General features: G+C 40.1%; 1 protein-coding gene across 1 annotated transcript; it reads right to left on the bottom strand.

The window, feature by feature from the left end:
• Positions 1-10,026: 10,026 nt before the first annotated feature.
• LOC119262425 lies at positions 10,027-14,167 on the bottom strand. Its single transcript, XM_037534308.1, has 4 exons — positions 14,103-14,167; positions 13,452-13,790; positions 11,090-11,389; positions 10,027-10,193 (listed from the first exon to the last, which is right to left on the bottom strand). The coding sequence occupies exons 1-4, from the start codon at positions 14,161-14,163 to the stop codon at positions 10,027-10,029; spliced, it is 867 nt and encodes a 288-aa protein (XP_037390205.1). The 5' UTR covers positions 14,164-14,167.
• Positions 14,168-21,836: the final 7,669 nt, after the last annotated feature.

Here is a 21,836-nt window from a genome sequence, read left to right as displayed (position 1 = left end):
GAAGGCAGAGAAAATTATAAGCACGTATTGCATTTATAGTTTTGTGGCAGCGCCTCCTGCTGTACTGAGTAAGGATTACATGAGTATCGTTATTTAAGCGGCAGCGCCATCTGGTGGGTCATAATGGCCTTTCAGTATAAAACTATAAACCACAAATAACTAACACTACTGTGACTTCTAAACAGATAATTAGGGGCCAAAACAAATGTTTCTTTTCAACTTTGGCTAAACTTTTGAGGCATGCATGCTATCACGCTTTAAATCAGGGGTGCAATAGTTTGTGATGAGCCGAGGGCCAAAAGAACCAAACAACATAAAAAAATAAATCAAGATATGTAGGTAGGTTTCAAATCGAGAATTTGAAACTTTATGTTACAACGTAATCATTTCTTTAGGTAACTAAAATATTAATTTACAGGTAAATAAGAATTAAGGAAGTTATATACAGAATAAAAATATGTTTATTATGTGATTCAGGTCACAGGCTCCTCCAGTAATATTCAGACACCGGCTTCAAGTTGAAATCTTTATTGAAAGACACAACATCCAAATAATATATTAAAGAATATATTAAGTGCCTGTTACAAGATTCAAAATCATACAAACACATTATTAAAAACTGAATTAATATGATATTTATTTTATATATTAGCACAGGGACATGTATGCAATTTGAAAAAAGCAGTGAAATATATGTGCTTTAAAGCGAAAGACCTTTACAATAATGCATATAGGAGACACATGTATGTGGATATATAGTTGTTTGGGCACCCTGGTCACATTACATGTGTTTTTGATTTTCTAAGTGAGTATAAGTGAACACATCCTCTATAGAGAACACACACACACACACACACATACACACACACACACACACACACACACACACACACACACACACACACACACACCCTCTAAAACCTTCTCCTTCTGGGTCAGAGGGGGTGCTGGAGCCTATAACAGCTGTCATTGGGCAAAAGGCAGGATACACCCTGGACAGGCTGCCAGTCCATCGCAGGGCAGACAGATACATTCACACCTAGGAGCAATTTACCATGTCCAAACAGCCTGATTGCAGGTCTTCGGACTGTGGGAGGAAACCCACGCAGACACGGGGAGAACATACAAACTCCACACAGAGAGGACCATGGTCGACCGGCCAGGGACTCGAACCCAGGCCCTCCTTGCTGTGAGGCGACAGCACGACCCACCATGCCACTGTGGTGCCCTGCACTTCTGTTCCACTCTGTCTGGAAGAACAGCCTTATAGAGTATAGAAATGCCCAGCTCAGCATATCTGGCCTCGCTGATCGAGAATAATAAATATAACCCTAGAGTTCTGTTTAGTGTGATTTCCCGAATCACTAAAAATCAGGCAGGTACTGAACCAGAAATCCCAGCAACTCTCACCAGTGAGGTTTTTATGGACTTTATCTCCTCTGCAAATCGCACAACCTGCACACTCGATGCAATTCCCTCAAAATGACTCAAAGAAGTACTGCCAGTTATTATAACCCCTCTTTAACTATAGTGAACTCATCCCTTAGTCTGGGCCATGTTCCCAAAGCTTTTAAACTAGCAGTTATCAAACCTCTGATCAAGAAACCAAATCTTGATGTTAGCGTATTGTTTAATTACAGGCCTGTTTCTAACTTACCGTTTATATCAAAGATCTTAGAAAAAGCTGTGGCCCAACAACTTAGTTCATATCTACATAAGAACCATAAATATGAAAAATTCCAATCTGGATTCAGGCCACACCACAGCACTGAGGCGGCTCTAGTTAAGATAACTAATGATCTTCTTGCCTCTGATCAAGGCTACGTATCCCTGTTAGTGCTACTTGACCTCAGCACAGCTTTCGACACAATAGACCACAATATTCTCCTAGAAAGGTTAGAAAACATGGGTGGAGTCACAGGGACGGCCCTATCGTGGTTCAGATCTTACCTAACAGAACGTTATCAGTTCGTCAGTGTAAACAATTTATCTTCCAATTATTCCAAAGTAAGATTTGGAATTCCGCAGGGCTCTAACAACCCCAATTCCAATGAAGTTGGGACGTTGTGTAAAACATAAATAAAAACACAACACTATGATTTGCAAACCCTTTTCAACCTATATTCAATTGAATACACTGCAAAGACAAGATATTTAATGTTCAAACAGATAAACTTTATTGTTTTTTGCAAATATTCACTCATTTTGAATTTGTTGCCTGCAACACATTCCAAAGAAGTTGGGACAGGGGTAACAAAAGACTGGGAAAGTTGAGGAATGCTCAAAAAACACCTGTTTGGAACATTCCACAGGTGAACAGGTTAATTGGAAACAGGTGAGTGTCATGATTGGGTATAAAGGGAGCATCCCTGAAAGGCTCAGTCGTTCACAAGCAAGGACGGGCGAGGTTCACCACTTTGTGAACAACTTCGTGAGCAAATAGTCCAACAGTTTAAGAACAACGTTTCTCAAGGTGCATTTCATCATCTACAGTCCATAATATCATCAAAAGATTCAGAGAATCTGGAGAAATCTCTGCAAGTAAGCAGCAAGGCAGAAAACCAACATTGAATGCCCGTGACCTTCGACCCCTCAGGCGGCACTGCATTAAAAACTGACATCATTCTGTAATGGATATTCCCACATGGGCTCAGGAACACCTCAGAAAACCACTGTCAGTGAACTCAGTTCGTCGCTCCGTCTACAAGTGCAAGTTAAAACTCTGCCATGCAAAGTGAAAGCCACATATCAACACCACCCAGAAACGCCGCCGGCTTCTCTGGGCCCGAGCTTACACATCTGTGAAGGCACCATTAATGCTGAAAGGTACATACAGGTTTTGGAGCAACATCTGCTGCATCCATCCAACATCCAACATCCAAGCAGCGTCTTTTTCAGGAATGTCCTGCTTATTTCAGCAAGAGAAGGCCAAGCCACATTCTTCATGTGGTACAACAGCGTGGCTTCATAGTAAAAGAGTGTGGGTACTAGACTGGCCTGCCTGCAGTCCAGACCTGTCTCCCATTGAAAATGTGTGGTGCATTATGAAGCACAAAATACGACAACGGAGACCCCGGACTGTTGAGCAACTGAAGTTGTACATCAAGCAAGAATGGGAAAGAATCCCACCTACAAAGCTTCAACAATTAGTGTCCTCAGTTCCCAAACCCTTATTGAGTGTTGTTAAAAGGAAAGGTGATGTAACACAGCGGTAAACACGCCCCTGTCCCAACTTCTTTGGAATGTGTTGCAGGCATCAAATTCAAAATGAGTGAATATTTGCAAAAAACAATAAAGTTTATCTATTTGAACATTAAATATCTTGTCTTTGTAGTGTATTCAATTGAATATAAGTTGAAAAGGATTTGCCAATCATCATATTCTGTTTTTATTTATGTTTTACACAACGTCCCAACTTCATTGGAATTGGGGTTTATTTTAGGACCATTATTATTTACTCTATACATGTTACCGGCATTAACTTTCATTGTTACGCAGACAATACGCAACTGTACATATCAGCCAAGCCTGATGACAAATACAGATGAAAGAAAATAGAGGACTGTGTAAAAGATGTGAAATGCTGGATGTCGCTTAACTTCCTCCTACTAAACAGTAACAAAACAGGTTCTCCTTCTGGGTCCAAAATTGGCAAGAAATAAATGACCAGATTTAATCTTAAATCTCACCGACTTTCCAGTTACTCCTGGCTCAGCAGCAAAAAATCTTGGTGTCATAACTGATTCAGATTTATCATTCGATCAACACATAGGCGGCATCACTAGGACAGCTTTTCTACATCTTTGCCACATTGCCAAGATAAGAAATGCCCTGTCCCTGCGAGACGCAGAAACATTAGTACATTAGTACATACTTTATTACTTCTAGGCTCGACTACTGTAACGCACTACTGTCAGGACATACGAGCAGGAATCTAAGCAAACTTCAACTAGCCCAAAAAGCTGCAGCCAGGGTCCTCACTAAAACTAGAACATTTGATCAGATCAGTCCAGTGCTATCATCACTTCATTGGCTGCCTGTTAAATTCTGTATTGATTATAAAATCCTTTTATTGACTTATAAAGCCCTACATGGTCTCGCTCCTGAGTACCTGCAAGACCTTATTTCCTATTATGAGTCATCACGCCTACTCAGATCCCAGAGTGCTGGCTTATTAAAAGTTCCTAGAATTCATAAGGCTGCAGCTGGGGGAAGAGCTTTTTCTTATAAAGCCCCCAAACTCTGGAATGATCTTCCAGAGAATGTTCAGTACTCAGACACAGTCTCAATCTTTAAAACTAGGCTGAAAACTCACTTGCTCAGTTTAGCTTTTGATAGTTAATGTTCCCCCTTAGATAAAGGCAGCAGATCCAGGGATCCATGGACAGGGAATCATAGTAAACTGAGACGCTGGTGTTGACATCCCGCTGCTCGCACGTGGTCACTCAGGTTTGTGGACGGTGGAGCAGAGGGATGCCGAACTGTTTAAGAGTGCTGCCGTGTCTGTGTTTCCTTCTGGTTCTCTCCTTTTAGTTAAGCTGTCATAGTCAGATCTGCTGGAGTCGTCAGCCACACTCTGGAAATGTTCACATTCCCTGTTTTTGTGTTCAAACTTTTACATATGACTAGTGATGTAAGCAATACGTAACAAGCTTGTCCACCTCGTTACTCTGCGTCCTTCTCTACAGTCTTTCAGCATGTGAGCTGCTGCCCTGAGGCGCCTTTAACACACACAGATCAGCAGCTTTGCATTAAATATGTTTGTTGTGATTTGAAGCCCCAGATTCATACAAGCTGTTCAGTCTAACGACTGAATGAGGGTCAATAGATGGACATTCTCTGTATTCTGTCAATACAGAAGAGACATTCTTTATCAGTCTAAATGATGATGCTACACTTTTTAAAAAGGGGGTCTTCAAAGGGTCTGAAGAAACGTACTAAATCAGAAATGTTCACAGTGGTAGTGATGGGAACCAGACGCCTGAAGAGGTTATTACCTTTTAAATCTCTGTCTCAGAGAAGTAACACGTGAAATGGTTAAGAACACACTGTCTGTCTTCTGATTGCTTTAATAGTATTAAATGGTGGAAATACATGCAGGTCATTGTTCTGCAAAATATCACCCACAGAAAACTTGTGTTTTTTCTGATTTAGCACTAAGTTACCATCAACAACGTGACAGAAAAACACTCAAGAGACACATGAAGGTTTTGGGTAGTAAAAAACTCGGCTGTATTTGCGTTGCAGACTTTATGAATCTGATTAAATAAATTTCTGTACAATGAACCATTTCACACCAAATAACACGGTTCTGTGTAGAACCAGGAAAAACGGTTCTGTGTAGCACCAAAAGGAGTTCTACCATTGTTAAAAGTCAAAGTCAGAACCCTTGTTGCTAAAAGTGTAGATGATTACAAATAACTACTTCTCAGTTTTAAGAGCAAGTTTCTGATAACAATGAATGAACAACAGCGTTCTTCTCACCTAATGACGGCTGTGTGGTGGACAGCAGTGGACAGAGGAGCTTCAAACCCACACTGATGTGAAATTGCTCACTGCAGTGAAATCATGTCTCAAGGAGAAATAAAAATGGCTGTCAAAAAACTCCTGACGAGAAAATGGTCTGACACCCCTCGAGTGCTGACATCCCTCAAGTACTGACTTTCCTGTAGAACTTCCTGTAGAACTTTTTAGTACATCCAGCATCCATCAGCACAGCAACTGAAGTGTTAAAGACTCTGTTCATCTCTTTTTGGATCCTTTCAGTCCAAAATAAATGGTTTCAGCTTCAAACTGAGAGAGCAAAACTTAATCAAATATGGATTTGGTGACATGATACTTAATAACAACACTAGAACATGTAGCCTTCATGCATAAACTATAAGATCAGCACATAAGCTCTATTTCTAGAAGTTGATGACTTCATTTCAATGAATGACCATAAACCACAGACGCAGACGCTGTCTGATTTCCTGTTTTGCTTACACGGGAAATATCTGCACCCTATATGTTTCTTTAAACAGATCTCACTGTCAGCTTGTCAGGTTATATGTCGTCTTCTGATTATACTTTGTTGCCAGGCAGACAGTTAACGCTGTTTTATTAAAGCTAAATGCTTGATTAATATAAAAATGTAGCTAATGTTTTAATCAGAATACAAAACTCTCATATTCTCACAATTTCCCTTCTTTGACACTATCAGTGTCAACACCATCATACCATGGTAAATGTGTGGGCCACGACTGCTTAATCACTGAAGTCGTCTTCCACTGAGAGGTCAGGGTGGTGCTCAGATGACCAGTCAGTTTTGTGATGTGAATGAGGATCATAATCAAGGGCCATGTTATCACTGCTGGGACCAGTCATACAATGAAAACAGTCATTTTGTCCACAAACCTCTCAGGACTTTGGTTTTAGTGTCATTGTGTACAGATTTTTTCCAATGATGTAGCCGAGTCAGCGCAGAAATATGTTCAGATTGTGACAGTGAAAGTATGAAAAAGTAACTCAGTACTTAAGTAGTTTTTAATGAACTACTCATTTACTCTTGAGTAATTTTGTTTGCTAATACTTTACTTGAACTTGAGTAAATTATCACTATGGTAAGAGTACTTGTACTTCAGTAGGGATTTTCAGTACTTTCACTTCATTAACTGCTGTTAGATGTTACATGTGTCTGTGAATATTTTACATATTTTATTATGCCATAATTTTTTTATAGAGATCTTCTGAACTAAGAACTCTCATATTATCAACAGAAGTGTGTAGAGGAGCTTCAACCACACACTAAATTAAGGAAATTGTTACTGCAGTGAAAAAGCTCAGAAATAAAGTAGCTACCAGAAAAAAAAACGCTAAAAACATCTATTGAGTAACGTTTAGAGATGCAGTGGAGATTTTTAGTCCATCTGGTCAGAACAGGAACTGAACTTTCTTTGGCACTATTGTGCTTTTTATGAATTCATAAAACTCTTAAAATTAAAAAAAATAAATAAATTAAAAAAATAAAAAAAATAATACACTGCTCAAAAAAATAAAGGGAACACTCAAATAACACATCCTAGATCTGAATGAATGAAATATTCTCATTGAACTTTGTTCTGTACAAAGTTGAATGTGCTGACAACAAAATAGCAAAAAACAATGGAAATCAAATTTATTAACCAATGGAGGCCTGGATTTGGAGTCACACACAAAATTAAAGTGGAAAAACACGACAGGCTGATCCAACTTTGATGTAATGTCCTTAAAACAAGTCAAAATGAGGCTCAGTATTGTGTGTGGCCTCCACGTGCCTGTATGACCTCCCTACAACGCCTGGGCATGCTCCTGATGAGGTGGCAGATGGTCTCCTGAGGGATCTCCTCCCAGACCTGGACTAAAGCATCCGCCAACTCCTGGACAGTCTGTGGTGCAACGTGGCGTTGGTGGATGGAGCGAGACATGATGTCCCAGATGTGCTCAATCGGATTCAGGTCTGGGGAACGGGCGGGCCAGTCCATAGCTTCAATGCTTTCATCTTGCAGGAACTGCTGACACACTCCAACTACATGAGGTCTAGCATTGTCCTGCATTAGGAGGAACCCAGGGCCAACCGCACCAGCATATGGTCTCACAAGGGGTCTGAGGATCTCATCTCGGTACCTAATGGCAGTCAGGCTACCTCTGGCGAGCACATGGAGGGCTGTGCGGCCCTCCAAAGAAATGCCACCCCACACCATTACTGACCCACTGCCAAACCGGTCATGCTGAAGGATGTTGCAGGCAGCAGATCGCTCTCCACAGCGTCTCCAGACTCTGTCACGTCTGTCACATGTGCTCAGCATGAACCTGCTTTCATCTGTGAAGAGCACAGGGTGCCAGTGGCGAATTTGCCAATCCTGGTGTTCTCTGGCAAATGCCAAGTGTCCTGCACGGTGTTGGGCTGTGAGCACAGCCCCCATCTGTGGACGTCGGGCCCTCATACCATCCTCATGGAGTCAGTTTCTAAGCGTTTGTGCAGACACATGCAGATTTGTGGCCTGCTGGAGGTCATTCTGCAGGGCTCTGGCAGTGCTCCTCCTGTTCCTCCTTGCACAAAGGCGGAGGTAGCGGTCCTGCTGCTGGGTTGTTGCCCTCCTACAGCCTCCTCCATGTCTCCTGGTAGCGCCTCCAGCCTCTGGACACTACGCTGACAGACACAGCAAACCTTCTTGCCACAGCTCCCATTGATGTGCCATCCTGGATGAGCTGCACTACCTGAGCCACTTGTGTGGGTTGTAGAGTCCGTCTCCTGCTACCACGAGTGTGAAAGCACCACCAACATTCAAAAGTGACCAAAACATCAGCCAGAAAGCAGAAAGGTACTGAGAAGTGGTCTGTGGTCCCCACCTGCAGAACCACTCCTTTATTGAATGTGTCTTGCTAATTGCCAATAATTTCCACCTGTTGTCTGTTCCATTTGCACAACAGCTGTGAGATTGATTGTCAATCAGTGTTGCTTCCTAAGTGGACAGTTTGATTTCACAGAAGTTTGATTTACTTGGAGTTATATTGTGTTGTTTAAGTGTTCCCTTTATTTTTTTGAGCAGTGTATATTTTTGCTCTAGACCACTTGATGCACAGCTCCAAAATTGTTGATAGGACGATATTGTAAATCAAGTTGCAATAATTATATTAACATTGTTTTTTCCAGTTTCATTCTGTGGAAGGCAGAGAAAATCATAAGCATGTATTGCATTTATAGTTTTGTGGCAGTGCCTCTTGCTGTACTGGGTAAGGATTAAATGAGTATCGTTATTTAAGCAGCAGCGCCATCTGGTGGGTCATAATGGCTTTTCAGAATAAAACTATAAACCACAAATAACTAACACTACTGTGATTTCTAAACAGATAATTAGGGGCCAAAACAAATGTTTCTTTTCAACTTTTCAATGTTTCAAATTTTAAGGCCTGCATGCTATCACGCTTTAAATCAGGGGTGCAATAGTTTGTGATGAGCCGAGGGCCAAAAGAACCAAACAACATAAAAAAATAAATCAAGATATGTAGGTAGGTTTCAAATCGAGAATTTGAAACTTTATGTTACAACGTAATCATTTCTTTAGGTAACTAAAATATTAATTTACAGGTAAATACGAATTAAGGAAGTTATATACAGAATAAAAATATGTTTGTTGTTGCTTGAGGGGGCAGAGGATACCTCTCTGGTTCCTGTGGCTCAGCTTTGAGGAGCCCTATTTTGACACCTTCAGCACTTTGCTCCCGCCCCCACTCAAACAAATACACCCACCCAACTAGCCTTCATACTTTCTCCATCACCTCTGCCGTTTCACATAGGAGTTACACCGGTGAACAGGACTGAACAAAACAACGATTCAGTATTACAGATAGCAGACATGAAATGTCTGTGCTGGTGACTGATTCAGGTCACAGGCTCCTCCAGTAATATTCAGACACTGGCTTCAAGTTGAAATCTTTATTGAAAGACACAACATCCAAATAATATATCAAAGAATATATTAAGTGCCTGTTACAAGATTCAAAATCATACAAACACATTATTGAAAAATAAAGTAATATGATATTTATTTTATATATTAGCACAGGCCTTTCGCCCAGTGACTGCTGGGATAGGCTCCAGCACCCCCCTGAGGGAGAAGAGGCTTAGAACATGAATGAATGAATATTAGCACAGGGACATGAATGCAATTAGAAAAAAGCAGTGAAATATATGTGTATATTTAAATAATATATGTGTGTATTTTGGGCACCCTGGTCACATTACATGTGTTTTTTGATTTTCTAAGGGAGTATAAGTGAACACATCCTCTACAGAGAACACACTTCTGCGCATTTTCTTGCATGATTACCATTTGTTTGTTGAATTTAACACTTTGGGATGAAATTAAAAATGTTTTTGTTTATGTTTTTTTCCCTTGAAATGTTAAATGCAGCAAGGAACATAGAAATTCTGCACTAAAATATGAAAAAAAAAAATAAAGCATGTCCTACAGACGATGTGTTAACTTAGAAAATCAATCAAATCTAATTTGACCTGGGGGAGTTGCCTGAGGCCCCAGATTCATACAAGCTGTTCAGTCTAACGATTAAATAAGGGTCAATAGACGGTGTGAATTCTTCACGGCCTGGATCAGCCGTCTTAGATCCAAAGGAACTCCCCTCCTCACCATTTCCAACAGCATATGGAGAACCTGCACGTAGCATGAGTGAAGATTATACAGTAAGCATTACAGAGACGACTGAACATGGAAAAGAAGAGGAAGATGACACGACTGAAACACTGAAACACTTACAGTCCATGTCAGGAGCTTCTTCTCTGCAGCAATCAGAGGAAAACATGATGTAACAGAAATGAGTAACAGTTGATGCAGTTATGGAAATCATGTGTGTGTAAAATGAAGATGAATATGACTGTGATAGCTCACCTTTGTTGACCAGTCTGACGTCCTGTATGAATGAAAATATATAGTATATTAAATGAGGACAATGTCAAATGTCTATTAGTAAATGTTCAGATAGAAACTCTGTCTTTGAGCTGTTTCTTCACAGTGTGGTTACCTTGTGATGTGATGCACTTCTTTCTTATAAACACGACCAAGACAATCAGCAGAAGACACAGTATTATGGAAACTGCAATAAATAAGGGCTTAAGACGATCAACATCTGCGTAGAGACAACAGTGAAAACATCAGCAGTTAGAAATAAGATCATGTAGATTAACAGTGAGGGTCATTTATATTTTCCCCAATGATACATATTTATAATCAGTTCAATGCAGACTCACCACTACCTTTCTCACTAGTTTTCTTTGTTGTTTCCTCAGTAGTTTTCTTTGTTGTTTCCTCAGTAGTTTTCTTTGTTGTTTCCTCAGTAGTTTTCTTTGTTGTTTTCTCAGTAGTTTTCTTTGTTGTTTTCTCAGTAGTTTTCTTTGTGGTTTTCTCAGTGGTTGTCGGAGTCACGGTGGTCCTGGTTGGCTGTGGTCTTTTGTCTTTGTGGACACTGACTGTAACTCTTTCTATCACCTTCCAGTTTCCTTCAGCAGTGTTTTTATTAATTGGGTCCACTTGTACAGCACAGAGGTACTGACCGCTGTCTGACTCCATCACTTCACTGATGCTGATGTTGTGACTGTTCTGTCCTTTGGTTGGGTTTGAGATCCTGTTAAGCAGATCTTTTTGCACAGCGCAGTGGTGACCGTACTGAGGTGAACGATGCTTGGAATAATCATAAGAATACACACAGGTGCTGCTCTTTCCAACAGTCTTAATCCAGTAAACAACAAAAGGCACCCCATTATATTTTTGTGTGAAGGTGAAACTACAGTTTAAACTCACTGATCCACCTTCAGGTACTGGCAGTGAAGATGGTTTCTCAGGTGTGGATGTTACTGCAGGGAGAAAAGAGTAGAGTGTATTACTTTGTCTTGGTTAGTGCCAGAGTTCAGCAACAAATGCTAAAAGCAGAATAATAACTACACTGTCCTAAATGTGCTCAGTAATGTTCTCTATTACAGTACATAGAAAATAACGTATCCAGAAAACGCTTATAATGCATATTAATAAAGCACGTGGGGAAAAAATCTGCTGTAATTTGTATTTGATTCAAGGTGTTTCTCGCTGTTACTGATGAGCAGTTTTGTTTCAGTCTTCTGTTAATGTGTTTAATGAAAAATATAATTATTCAGATGAAGCACCAAATGAATACAAAATTCTCAATATTATATTGACTCTTATCCTCTGCTTCAGTCCACTGCGTCTCCCATAATCCCACTGCACTTTCATCATATAAACCAGGGGTGTCAAACTGAACCACCACTAAAAGGGCCGTGTAAAAAGATCTCAGCAAATCTGTGGGCCAGCTGAGCAAAGCAGGAGCTGAATACTTAAACTATTCAAAAATAAGTTGAAATCAAAATAAATGGTCTTATATAAAACAATAGGACAGAATATCAGTTAATAATAACTGTTAAACCTCTTTAAATGTCCCCAGGAGGTAGGTTTTTAAACCCTGCCTATTTGTAAGAACTAGACACCTGGCGTCTTTTTGTGTAAACACTGGCCTATAGATTGCTATTGGAGGGATTTAGAGCACACATTATGTTGCAGTGCATGCTGGGGACTGTAGGGCAGCTCAGGGTGAAACAGGCCACAGGCCTTGTGTTTGACATGTGGGTTCAAAACAAACAATTCAATACATCCCAAAAACAAAATCTCACAAATATGAGTATGAAGTGAGAAACTGTGTGATTTTCAGGTAAAGGCATGTATGGAACTTGCCAGGAAACACATGCACAGGTCTAATACCAGACCAAAGCTAAGCTTATCACTCGTGAACAGAGCTGACAGTTCAGTTCAAACATCACTCAGATTAATAACTGATTATTATGTTTACATGCAAAGATTTTTGTCAATCCGATTGAATACATTCTGATCACAGATTCAGACTGAGGTGTTTATCTGCTCACCCTTTTCAACAGTCTGATTCGTTTACAAGCTCCCTGCAACATCACATGAGGTCCGGTCAGAGTGAGATGAGCAGCAGTGAGCAGTGCTTGTGTTTTTAATTGTTTTAAAATAATGTTAGATTCAGAAAAACGTGCTTCACATGTACTTATAAGGGAAGCGGCGATAGGAAGACTTTGCTTCTCAAATACACTAAACTTCTGTATTACTATGTACGAGTCACTGTACTTTAGAAGAACAGCTGGGGAGTTTCTATTCTGTAAAACAGCAATTTATTGTGATGTTGATTAAAATGAAAGTGATATTTTGTAAGTTCTTCAAATCGATATGTACAGTTAAAGTGGATTACCTCTGCCACACAAACGCACCTGTGCAGAACATATTTACATTTACTTACTTATTTCCGATTGGAATGTAATCGGATTCAGGTGTTTACATGGCTATTATTCTTCTATTTAACTGATTATTTCCAGAATTACCCACCTCGTTCAATCGGATAGAAACTGTATTCTGAATGGCCTCAATCGGACTAGACTAGACTATTCCGATTGAGGTGTTTACATGGACGTATTCTATTCTGATTTAGCTATTAGTCGGATTATTAATGGATTATTAGGTTGCATGTAAACGTGGCTTCTTCTTTAGAGCAAGTCTTTTTTATTTTAACGTAGTTAATTACGAAGCACTGATGGTGTTTATTTGAAAGATATTATATACTTTTTAAATTTCTGGGTAAAATATTCTCTTAAATGTAAAAAGTAATTGTGTTCTGAAAGCGGCTTTTACAACATGTAACTTGGACTGAACACAGATACGTCTTTCTCCAAACACTTGCGTTCCGTCACATCCCAACCCTGCTTACTACACACATGTAGGACATGTGACACACTAAACAGAGCAGATGAGAACGCAAGACTACTGAGAAACATTAGAGAGACAGTAAGACATTAATTAACAACAATAATGCAGAGAATGAAAGTTACTCACTGAGTGGGTTTGGAGCAGCGAATATGTAGGAAGAGACGACGTTGGGAGACGGTTTGAATGGAAAAAGGAGTCCAGAATCCAGAGATTTAACACAGGCAACAAATCCACTCTTTACTTCTAGAGTACAAACACACTTTGACTGTGGATGTTTATTTCTGCAAAATTCCAGTTCATCATCATCATCATCATCATCAACATCAAGCTCAATCTTGATGCGGTCACACTGTACCAGACGCTTCGGGTCAATCTTGTTAGACTTTGTGCTCACTTTCCATTTGTTTTCTTCACAGGAAATCAACCCTGATTTATACCTAGCCATGTAAAGGAACTGAGTTTGCCCTGAAAAAGAAAAACAAACCGCTGTAAGTTTGAGCAGAACAGTTTGCTAATTCAGCCATTAGTTTTGATCCAGCTCACTTTATTAATGATAAGAGACAAACTGCCAATAACTGAAAATTCAAATCTTAAAATGACAGTAAAAGTGAAGAGAAACACTGAACAGACAGAAAAACAAGATTTCCTTCAAAGGGGAAATGAATGTCACTGTATCTGATTTCAAACTGTAAACAATGTGATGACAGAAGTGTAATATAGAACAATATTATATATAACCGCCTCCTGAATGACAGTGAAATGATAATAAGTACTCACCGTGGCATTTACCAAGAAACCAGAGCAGAGGAGCGAAACACAGCCACACCACCACCTCCATTTCATTCACTGTGATAAAAAGCAGAAGTGATGTAATCATACAGTTTAACTTCCTGTTCATTTCTCCTGTTTACATCTTTTTCGTTTAATACTGTTCAAGGAACCGAGTGTAGAAAAAAACATTCTTCATCAGTCTGTAATTAAATATTCTGGATACTGAAGAAATCACAAATGATGATGGGCAAAAAAAACCCTTTAAAAAAAGAGGTTCTTCAAGGGTTCTTTAGTAAAGCCAAAGGTTTTAAAGAGAGATTTAATAGAATGGGAATTATTTTTTCAGAATTCCTGCATAATTAAATTGTTCAGATGTAAACAAAGTAATTCAGAGCAGTTTGGTGTGAAAAACTTACCAAGTCAGAAGTGTTCACAGTGGTAGTGATGGGAACCAGACGTCTGAAGAGGTTAATATCCTTTAAAGCTCCCTCACAGAAGAATAATACATGAAAATGCTGCCTGATGCCTGAGCCACAGTTTTCCAATAGCTTTAATCGTATGTTTTAAATGGTGGAGAGATACATGTAGATCACTGTACTGCAAAATATCACCTAAACAAAACATTTCTTTCAGATTTAGCACTAAGTTACCGTCATCAACGTCACATATAAACACTCAGTAGGTTCGCTGGCGGTTTTGGACAGTAAATAAAATGGCTGTATTTGTGTTCTAGACATGGTGAATCCTGGTTCCCATCACCTCCACTGCAAAGAAATCTGAGCAAGCAAATTTATCTACAAAGAACCATTTCACACCAAACCACTTCGATTCCATCACAGTGGTCAGTTAGAAACATCTGATGAATTCTCCTCCTCTATGATGGAGAACCTCTTATATAAGGTTCTTCAACCCCTTAAAACCCCAGACTTATTAATAACTACAGGGACTTCAATGCAAACTGACTGAGTTATTCTTAGGCTATAGACCTGTGTCCCTGGCCCTTTAAGGGGTTAAAGAACTTTGGAAAAAGCGGTTCTACACTCACTGGCCACTTCAGAACTGCCTTAATTCTTCGTGGCAAACTTTCAACAAGGTGTTGGAAACGTTCCTCAGAGATTCTGGTTGGTTATTTGAGTTCCTGTTGCCTTTCTATGATCTGACCTTTCTGACCTCTCACATCAACAAGGCATTTTCGTCCACACAACTGACCGCTCCCTGGATATTTTCTCTTTTCCGGACCGTTCTCTGTAAACCCTAAAGATGGTTGTTTGTGAAAATCCCAGTAGATCAGCAGTTTCTGAAATACTGAGACCAGCTCATCTGGTACCAACAACCACGCCACGTTCAAAGTCTCTTAAATCACCTTTCTTCCCCGTTCTGATGCTCGGTCTGCACTTCAGTAAGTTGTCTTGACCACCTCTACATGCCTAAATGTACTGAGTTGCAGCCGTGTGATTGGCTGATTAGTTATTTGTGTTAACAAGCAACTGAACAAACCGTAACAAACTGAACAAACTGTACCTAATAAAGTGGCCGGTGAGTGTGTATAGCACCAAAAGAGGTTCCACCATAGTTACGACTCAAAGTCAGAACCCTTGTTGCTAAAAGTGCAGATAATTACGAAAAACTACTTCACAGTAAGATTTAATAGCAAGTGATGTATTTCTGTAAATATGTGCCAACACGTTTCTTATAACACAGAATAAACAAAGGATTCTGCTCACCTAATGACGGCGGTGTGGTGGACAGCAGTGGACAGAGGAGCTTCAAACCCACACTGGAGTCAAACTGTTCACTGCAGTGAAATCATGTCTGAAGAAGAAGTAAAAGTGGTTGTTGAAAAAAACCCTAATGCAGAAAAGGTCTGACACCCCTCGAGTGCTGACGTCCCTCCAGCACTGAGTTTCCTATAGAACTGCAGGGGAACTTTTTAGGACATCCAGCATCCATCAGTATACCAACCGAGTGTTCTAGACTCTGTTCGTCTCTTTTCGGTCCAAAATAAATGGTTAAAGCTCCGAACTGAGAGCTACAGATTCTATGATGTATAATTGTATTGATGGGGAAATTATAATATAAAGCTTCTGATTGGTTACAGAGCAAAACTTCATCAAATATGAATTTTGTAACGTGATACTTAAGAACAACACTAGAACATGTAGCCTTCATGCATAAACTATAAGATCAGGACAGAAGCTCTATTTCTAGACGTTGATGACTTCATTTCAATGAATGACCATAAACCACAGACGCTCAGACGTTTTCTGATTTCCTGTGTGGCGAAACGCAGGAAATATCTGCCCCCTATATGTTTCTTTAAAAAGATTTGTCAGCTTGTCAGGTTATACGCCTTCTGCTGATTATACTTTGTTGCCAGACAGAAAGTTAATGCTGTTTGTTTAAAGCTAAATACTGAATTAATATAAAAATATAGCTGATCTTATAATCAGAATACAAAACTCTCATATTCTCCCAATTTCCCTTCTTTGACACTATCAGTGTCAACACCATCATAGGAAGATAAGTGTGTGGGCCAAGACTGCTTAATCACTGGAGTCATCTTCCACTGAGAGGTCTGGGTGGTGCTCAAATGGCCAGTCAGTTTTGTGATATGAATGAGGATCATAACCGAGGGCCACGTTCTCGCTGCTTGGACCAGTCATATAGGGAGTCACAGCCTGAATAGTTTCCGCATCAATAACAACACCAGAGCGATCACTGAGCCACAACTGACAGTAATGTTGTCCACAAACCTCCACTGGTGAACCACAAACACAGAAGGATCTCAACTCTGGTTTTCCTGCAGTTCTTTTATACCGTCAGAGGTGTCTTGGATCTTGAGGCATTGGAAGCATAAATTCAGAAGCACTCACCTCCTACAACCTGACACACCTGCTCTCTCTGCTAAGAGAAGATTTAGTGCAGCACAGTTTTGCAGAGCTACTTCTATTTCACTCACTTTGTTCTGAATAGCTTGTAGTGCTCGCATGTGGTTTACTAAGACCAGCAAGAGGTACTTTATTCTCACCACTGTAAAAACTATATAAAGACCAAAACCAGGAAAAATCACCACAAATATCCTTTCAGCTTGTGTGAGTGTTTGTTTTTGCTTGTGGATGCATGAACCCAGTGAACAGGACCAAACTAGTTGGTAAAATTGCCAAAAGTTTTTTTGGGTAACTGCCAGTAGTCATTAGAGCCACTCAGGGCCACAGCCTAACCAAGCAAATCAAATCAAATGGGGTAAAACATCTATTAAACACAAGAGACTGTAGTGGTAGTGATTTTTTGCAGTTATCTAGCCAAACATTTGCCTTCTGCATGTTTCCCTCAGCAGCCAAAAGCATTGATATGAGTGTCTTAGTGGCCATATGTTACATATGTGATGTGAGTTTTTGTTGTAAGTGCAGTTCAGAGCTCGTACTCCTCAGTGTGGATGGATTTCAGGCCATAGCTCCACACTTAGAAAGAGCACTTAACTCCTTATGCACGTCTTCTGTTGCAAGTTTTTATCTACAAGTAAATCTACCATTTGTTTTGTGTCAGTCCTGCTTCCCGTGTCAGGCCAGTCGAAACAATTACGATCAACATCACACTCTCAGAAATAGAGGTACGAACCTGTCAGTGTCACTGGGGTGGTACCCTCAGGGGTACACCTCAGTACCTTTAGTCAGGGAACATAACTGAACCATAATCCACGGAAATGATATTTCATATTGTATTGACTCCAAATGCCATGAATCATCCCTCTCTCTCACACACACACACACACACACACACACACACACACACACACACACACACACACACACACACACACACACACACTCTTAAAACATATTAAAGGTGCACAACCGGACCTTAAAACCACTGGTGTACCTTTGAAGGTACATGTATGTTGTTTGTACCTCTACAAAAAATATGTACCTGCACAGAACCTTTATTTCTAACAGTGGACGCGTTCTCAGTCCTCTAATCACTGATTAGCAACTGTTTCTATCTGCAGTTGCCCAAAGCTGGTTTGTTATCAGCACATGTTTGTAGCTAGTGTGAAGACACTGAGGCCCACAGGAGTTCATGATGGGCTTTATGAGATTCAATGTGAAAACAGTAATGAGACCACCCAATCAGCAGTGACTGTATCTCAGCTGTCCTCAGATCAGCTGTGGTTCGGCCTTTCTGTTTATCTCTGGATGAGATGCCATGTTAATAATACATAGAAGAACTTTGACTTCTTCCCCATTTCAGGACCAGTTTTAACACTTCATTCCACTGGGGCTCATCAGTTCAGAGTGGGGGGGATTCCCAGCACCATCTTAAGAGATGTTCCATTACGCTATTTACTGATGTGAAGCATGTTAGATGAGTCCTCAGAGGGGAGAGGAACTGAGCGAACACCAGTGTCAAATTAAGCAGCAGAACTTGCCCAGAAATCATTGCGAACCGACTCGTTTCCCTTTTCAATCCCCAAAATAAAAACAGTTTGTAATCAATAATTTACAAAACTATAAAATTCGATTTTCTGGCCTTTAGTTAACAAACTGCTGATGTACATAATGTCTGATACAGCTTTATCACTTTCCTCTGCTAGCTGGCTTGGTAGCATGCTAAAGGCTACATGGCTAACAAGAAGGCAAAGCAAGGCGTTACACCGCTGTTCTACTCCAGGTTTATAGCCAGCCAAAGCAGTTCCTCACACACGCTATGTATGTTAGGCTGTAGTGATGGGAGTTTGAACGGTTTGCTCTGGCAGGTGTGTTTACTGGTTGTGATCAGTTGTGAACGTCACAGGAAAGTGAAGTCATATCTATTTTCAGCAGCCATGGCATGTAAGATACTGTGACTCTACAAAGCAGAGAATCCTTACTCTTTATGACATGACATGTTACTCAGGCTGCCCTCCAACAGCTCGTCTGCTGTAAAGAGACAACAGAAAGACATAGAAACTGATCAGACATTTCTGATTCAAACGATTAAAACAGCTTAAATGAACTTGGATGAATCCTTTAGGCAAACGATATTTATTAAGCTGTTTAAATGCATTGAAGAATACCAGCTCTCTGGCCTGTGTGTGAGGATGGTCTCTCCATCCAGGGGAGAAATGGGCTCCTGCAGTCAGTGTCATTATCAAAATTCTCTGACAAATGTAGCCAATGGATACATCAACATTCAGATCATTTGAGCAATCAGAGTAATTCACTGCCCATGGAAATTCATCATGATTAATATTAAGATTAAGATTAAGTGACCCTTATTAGTCCCACAAAGCATTTAACCCATCTGTGCAGTGAAGTGCACTGAGCACACACACACTAGGGGGCAGTGAGCACACTTGCCCGGAGCGCTGGGCAGCCCAATCCGCAGCGCCCGGGGAGCAGTTGGGGTGTCATGATCAGAGCTTCATTGCGGTATGAAGCATCATGTCCTTCCTGTATGAGCTTTCTGTGTGAACCATAAACAGAATCCACCTAGATGAAAAGTATAAATAGTTCCATCAACATAATACACAGCTTTGGCAAAAATGACTCCACTATCATGAGTAAAAGTTCTTTCTCTTTATTTGTTATTCATAATTGCAGGAAACAGTGACCGTAGCCACTGTGGATCACTCAGTATTGTCCCTTTATTGGTCTTTTATTGGTGGAATAATGACGCTGCACCCCACTGCACTTGTGAATGGATAGTCCTTAACATACTATGGCTTTTCATTAAGTACTTGATCATCATCAATTCCTACTCATGCCTGGAAGGAGACATTTCAGGAAAGAGTCTCATTGCAGGGCCAGTCAGAACCTCATGTGGGCTTAACCCGGTAGCTGTGTTCATTATTCTTTATATGTACATCAAAAGAAGCAGCAGCGCCTGCATCCAAGACAGTCCATCCACTTTAGATCATGTTTCCATGATGGTCTAATTTATTCTTTACACATCTTCCACAAGTGAAAACAAAAGCTGTCAAGAACACAAACACGAACACAAAGATCACGAACCTAAACCTGGAACATGCAACAACAATGTCAAATATCAAACAAGTGGCTAGTGAGCAATGGAAACACAGGGGTATAAATACTAAATAGAAGACAAGGAACACCCGACGCTCATGAGAGGGCAGGGCTAGGAAACAAGGAACAGGTGAAGGCTGAAGTCACGGCAGGAGAGGGGAGGAGCTAACACAACAACAAAATCAGATGGCACTAGAAAACAAAGGCACGTGGTAAATAAACAAAGGTAAAAACAGGGAAAGACACAGACAGGAAGTGACAGGATGTTACTCTTTTTTCTCAAAAGTTGAGAAAGTTACTAGAGACAAGCCCAGTCGGATGAACCAAAGAAGCCAGAGAGGGATGCTCCAGGGATTAGGTCTGGTGGAGAGCAGAGGAGAGGAGAGGAGAGGAGAGGAGAGGAGAGGGGGACACAGGGGAAAAAGAGGGGCTTACCAAATTACCATATTTACCTTTTCTTGAACCCAAGACTGAGCGTGGAGGTGAGGGGGCTTCCCTTAAGTAGGGGAGGAACAGGGAACGTTGATTATCCGTAATCAAGGTGGAGTGACTCTGTGCCTCCCTCTGGTGGCCAGAGTTGGTGTGGCAGGTGGCCCAGCCCCTGCCTGGGCCCTTAAAATCTTTGAACAAGTCTACTCTGAAACAGCGCTCGCTCACACTGGGTGATGTAATGTTGTAGGTAGTAGAGACTGAGTAGTTTTAGCATGATCGCCTACTTTGAGTAGCTCATCTCAAGTAAAATGCTTCAAATAAAAGAGTTATAAATGATAATAACTAATAAAATCATTATAAGAATTAAATAATGACTTTAAAGCTTAGTGTCTTTTAAAGACAAAACACAGGATCAGGGTCGATATCAATATTGGTCAATATTCAGGGTTTCAGTTTCATTTCAGAGAAAGTGGTGCAGTGTTTTCTCTAAAACGGACACCAGAGAAATGAATCAGGAACTAAATGTAAAGTCCTAAAAACAGAAGAGAACCCTCAGAGCCTTCTAGGCCTTCAAAGAAGAGCTAATGATTTCTGGGAGATGAAAAATTCATGTCTGTAATTTGAACAAAAGTTCAAAATCTTGAAACACCCTACAGCAAACTGTCCAATCAGAATTTCAGATTAACTTTCAACATAAGTTCATAACTTGTGAGTCACTAAATTGTTGAATCCAGTCCAGAACGGAGAGTTTGGGGAGGGCGTGGCCGAGGCACATACAGAGGTGTGGCCTACACAAATGAATTAAATGCTTTTATCCACAAAACAAAGTAAAACGTTTTGCAATTTTTTGTATTTTAGAGAAAATTTTGAGAAAACAGAAAAAAATGCTTAATTGTCTGATTGTCATTCTGTAGAAAACAAACAGGTGATGAAAATTCCAGAAAAAATCATAATGGAATGTTTCGTTTTTTACGAGAGGAAACAGGTTTAGGTAACAGGGCTGCCCATTAAAATTTGGGATACAAGTTAAAATGATTTTTTTGTTAAATTAAATGTATTAGAAGGGAAAATTCCTTCAACATTAAATTGTTTGGAAATGAATCAAATAACAGTGTAATGATGGTTTTACTGGAAGATGTCAATGAATATTTATCATAGAGAACTTCAATATCAGTGAGGTGAGACAGCATATTTCACCATATTGAAGGTAGATACAGATGTTTTATGTATTTCTGTCATTACTTAGTACTAATTATAATAAGTTTAAAGTTAAAGTACAGATCCCTTTATTTTCCATACAAATAAA

The sequence above is a fragment of the Pygocentrus nattereri genome, chromosome 25 (assembly GCF_015220715.1).
Source record: "Pygocentrus nattereri isolate fPygNat1 chromosome 25, fPygNat1.pri, whole genome shotgun sequence".
NCBI lineage: Eukaryota > Metazoa > Chordata > Actinopteri > Characiformes > Serrasalmidae > Pygocentrus > Pygocentrus nattereri.
This window is presented reverse-complemented; position numbering and strand designations above follow the sequence as displayed.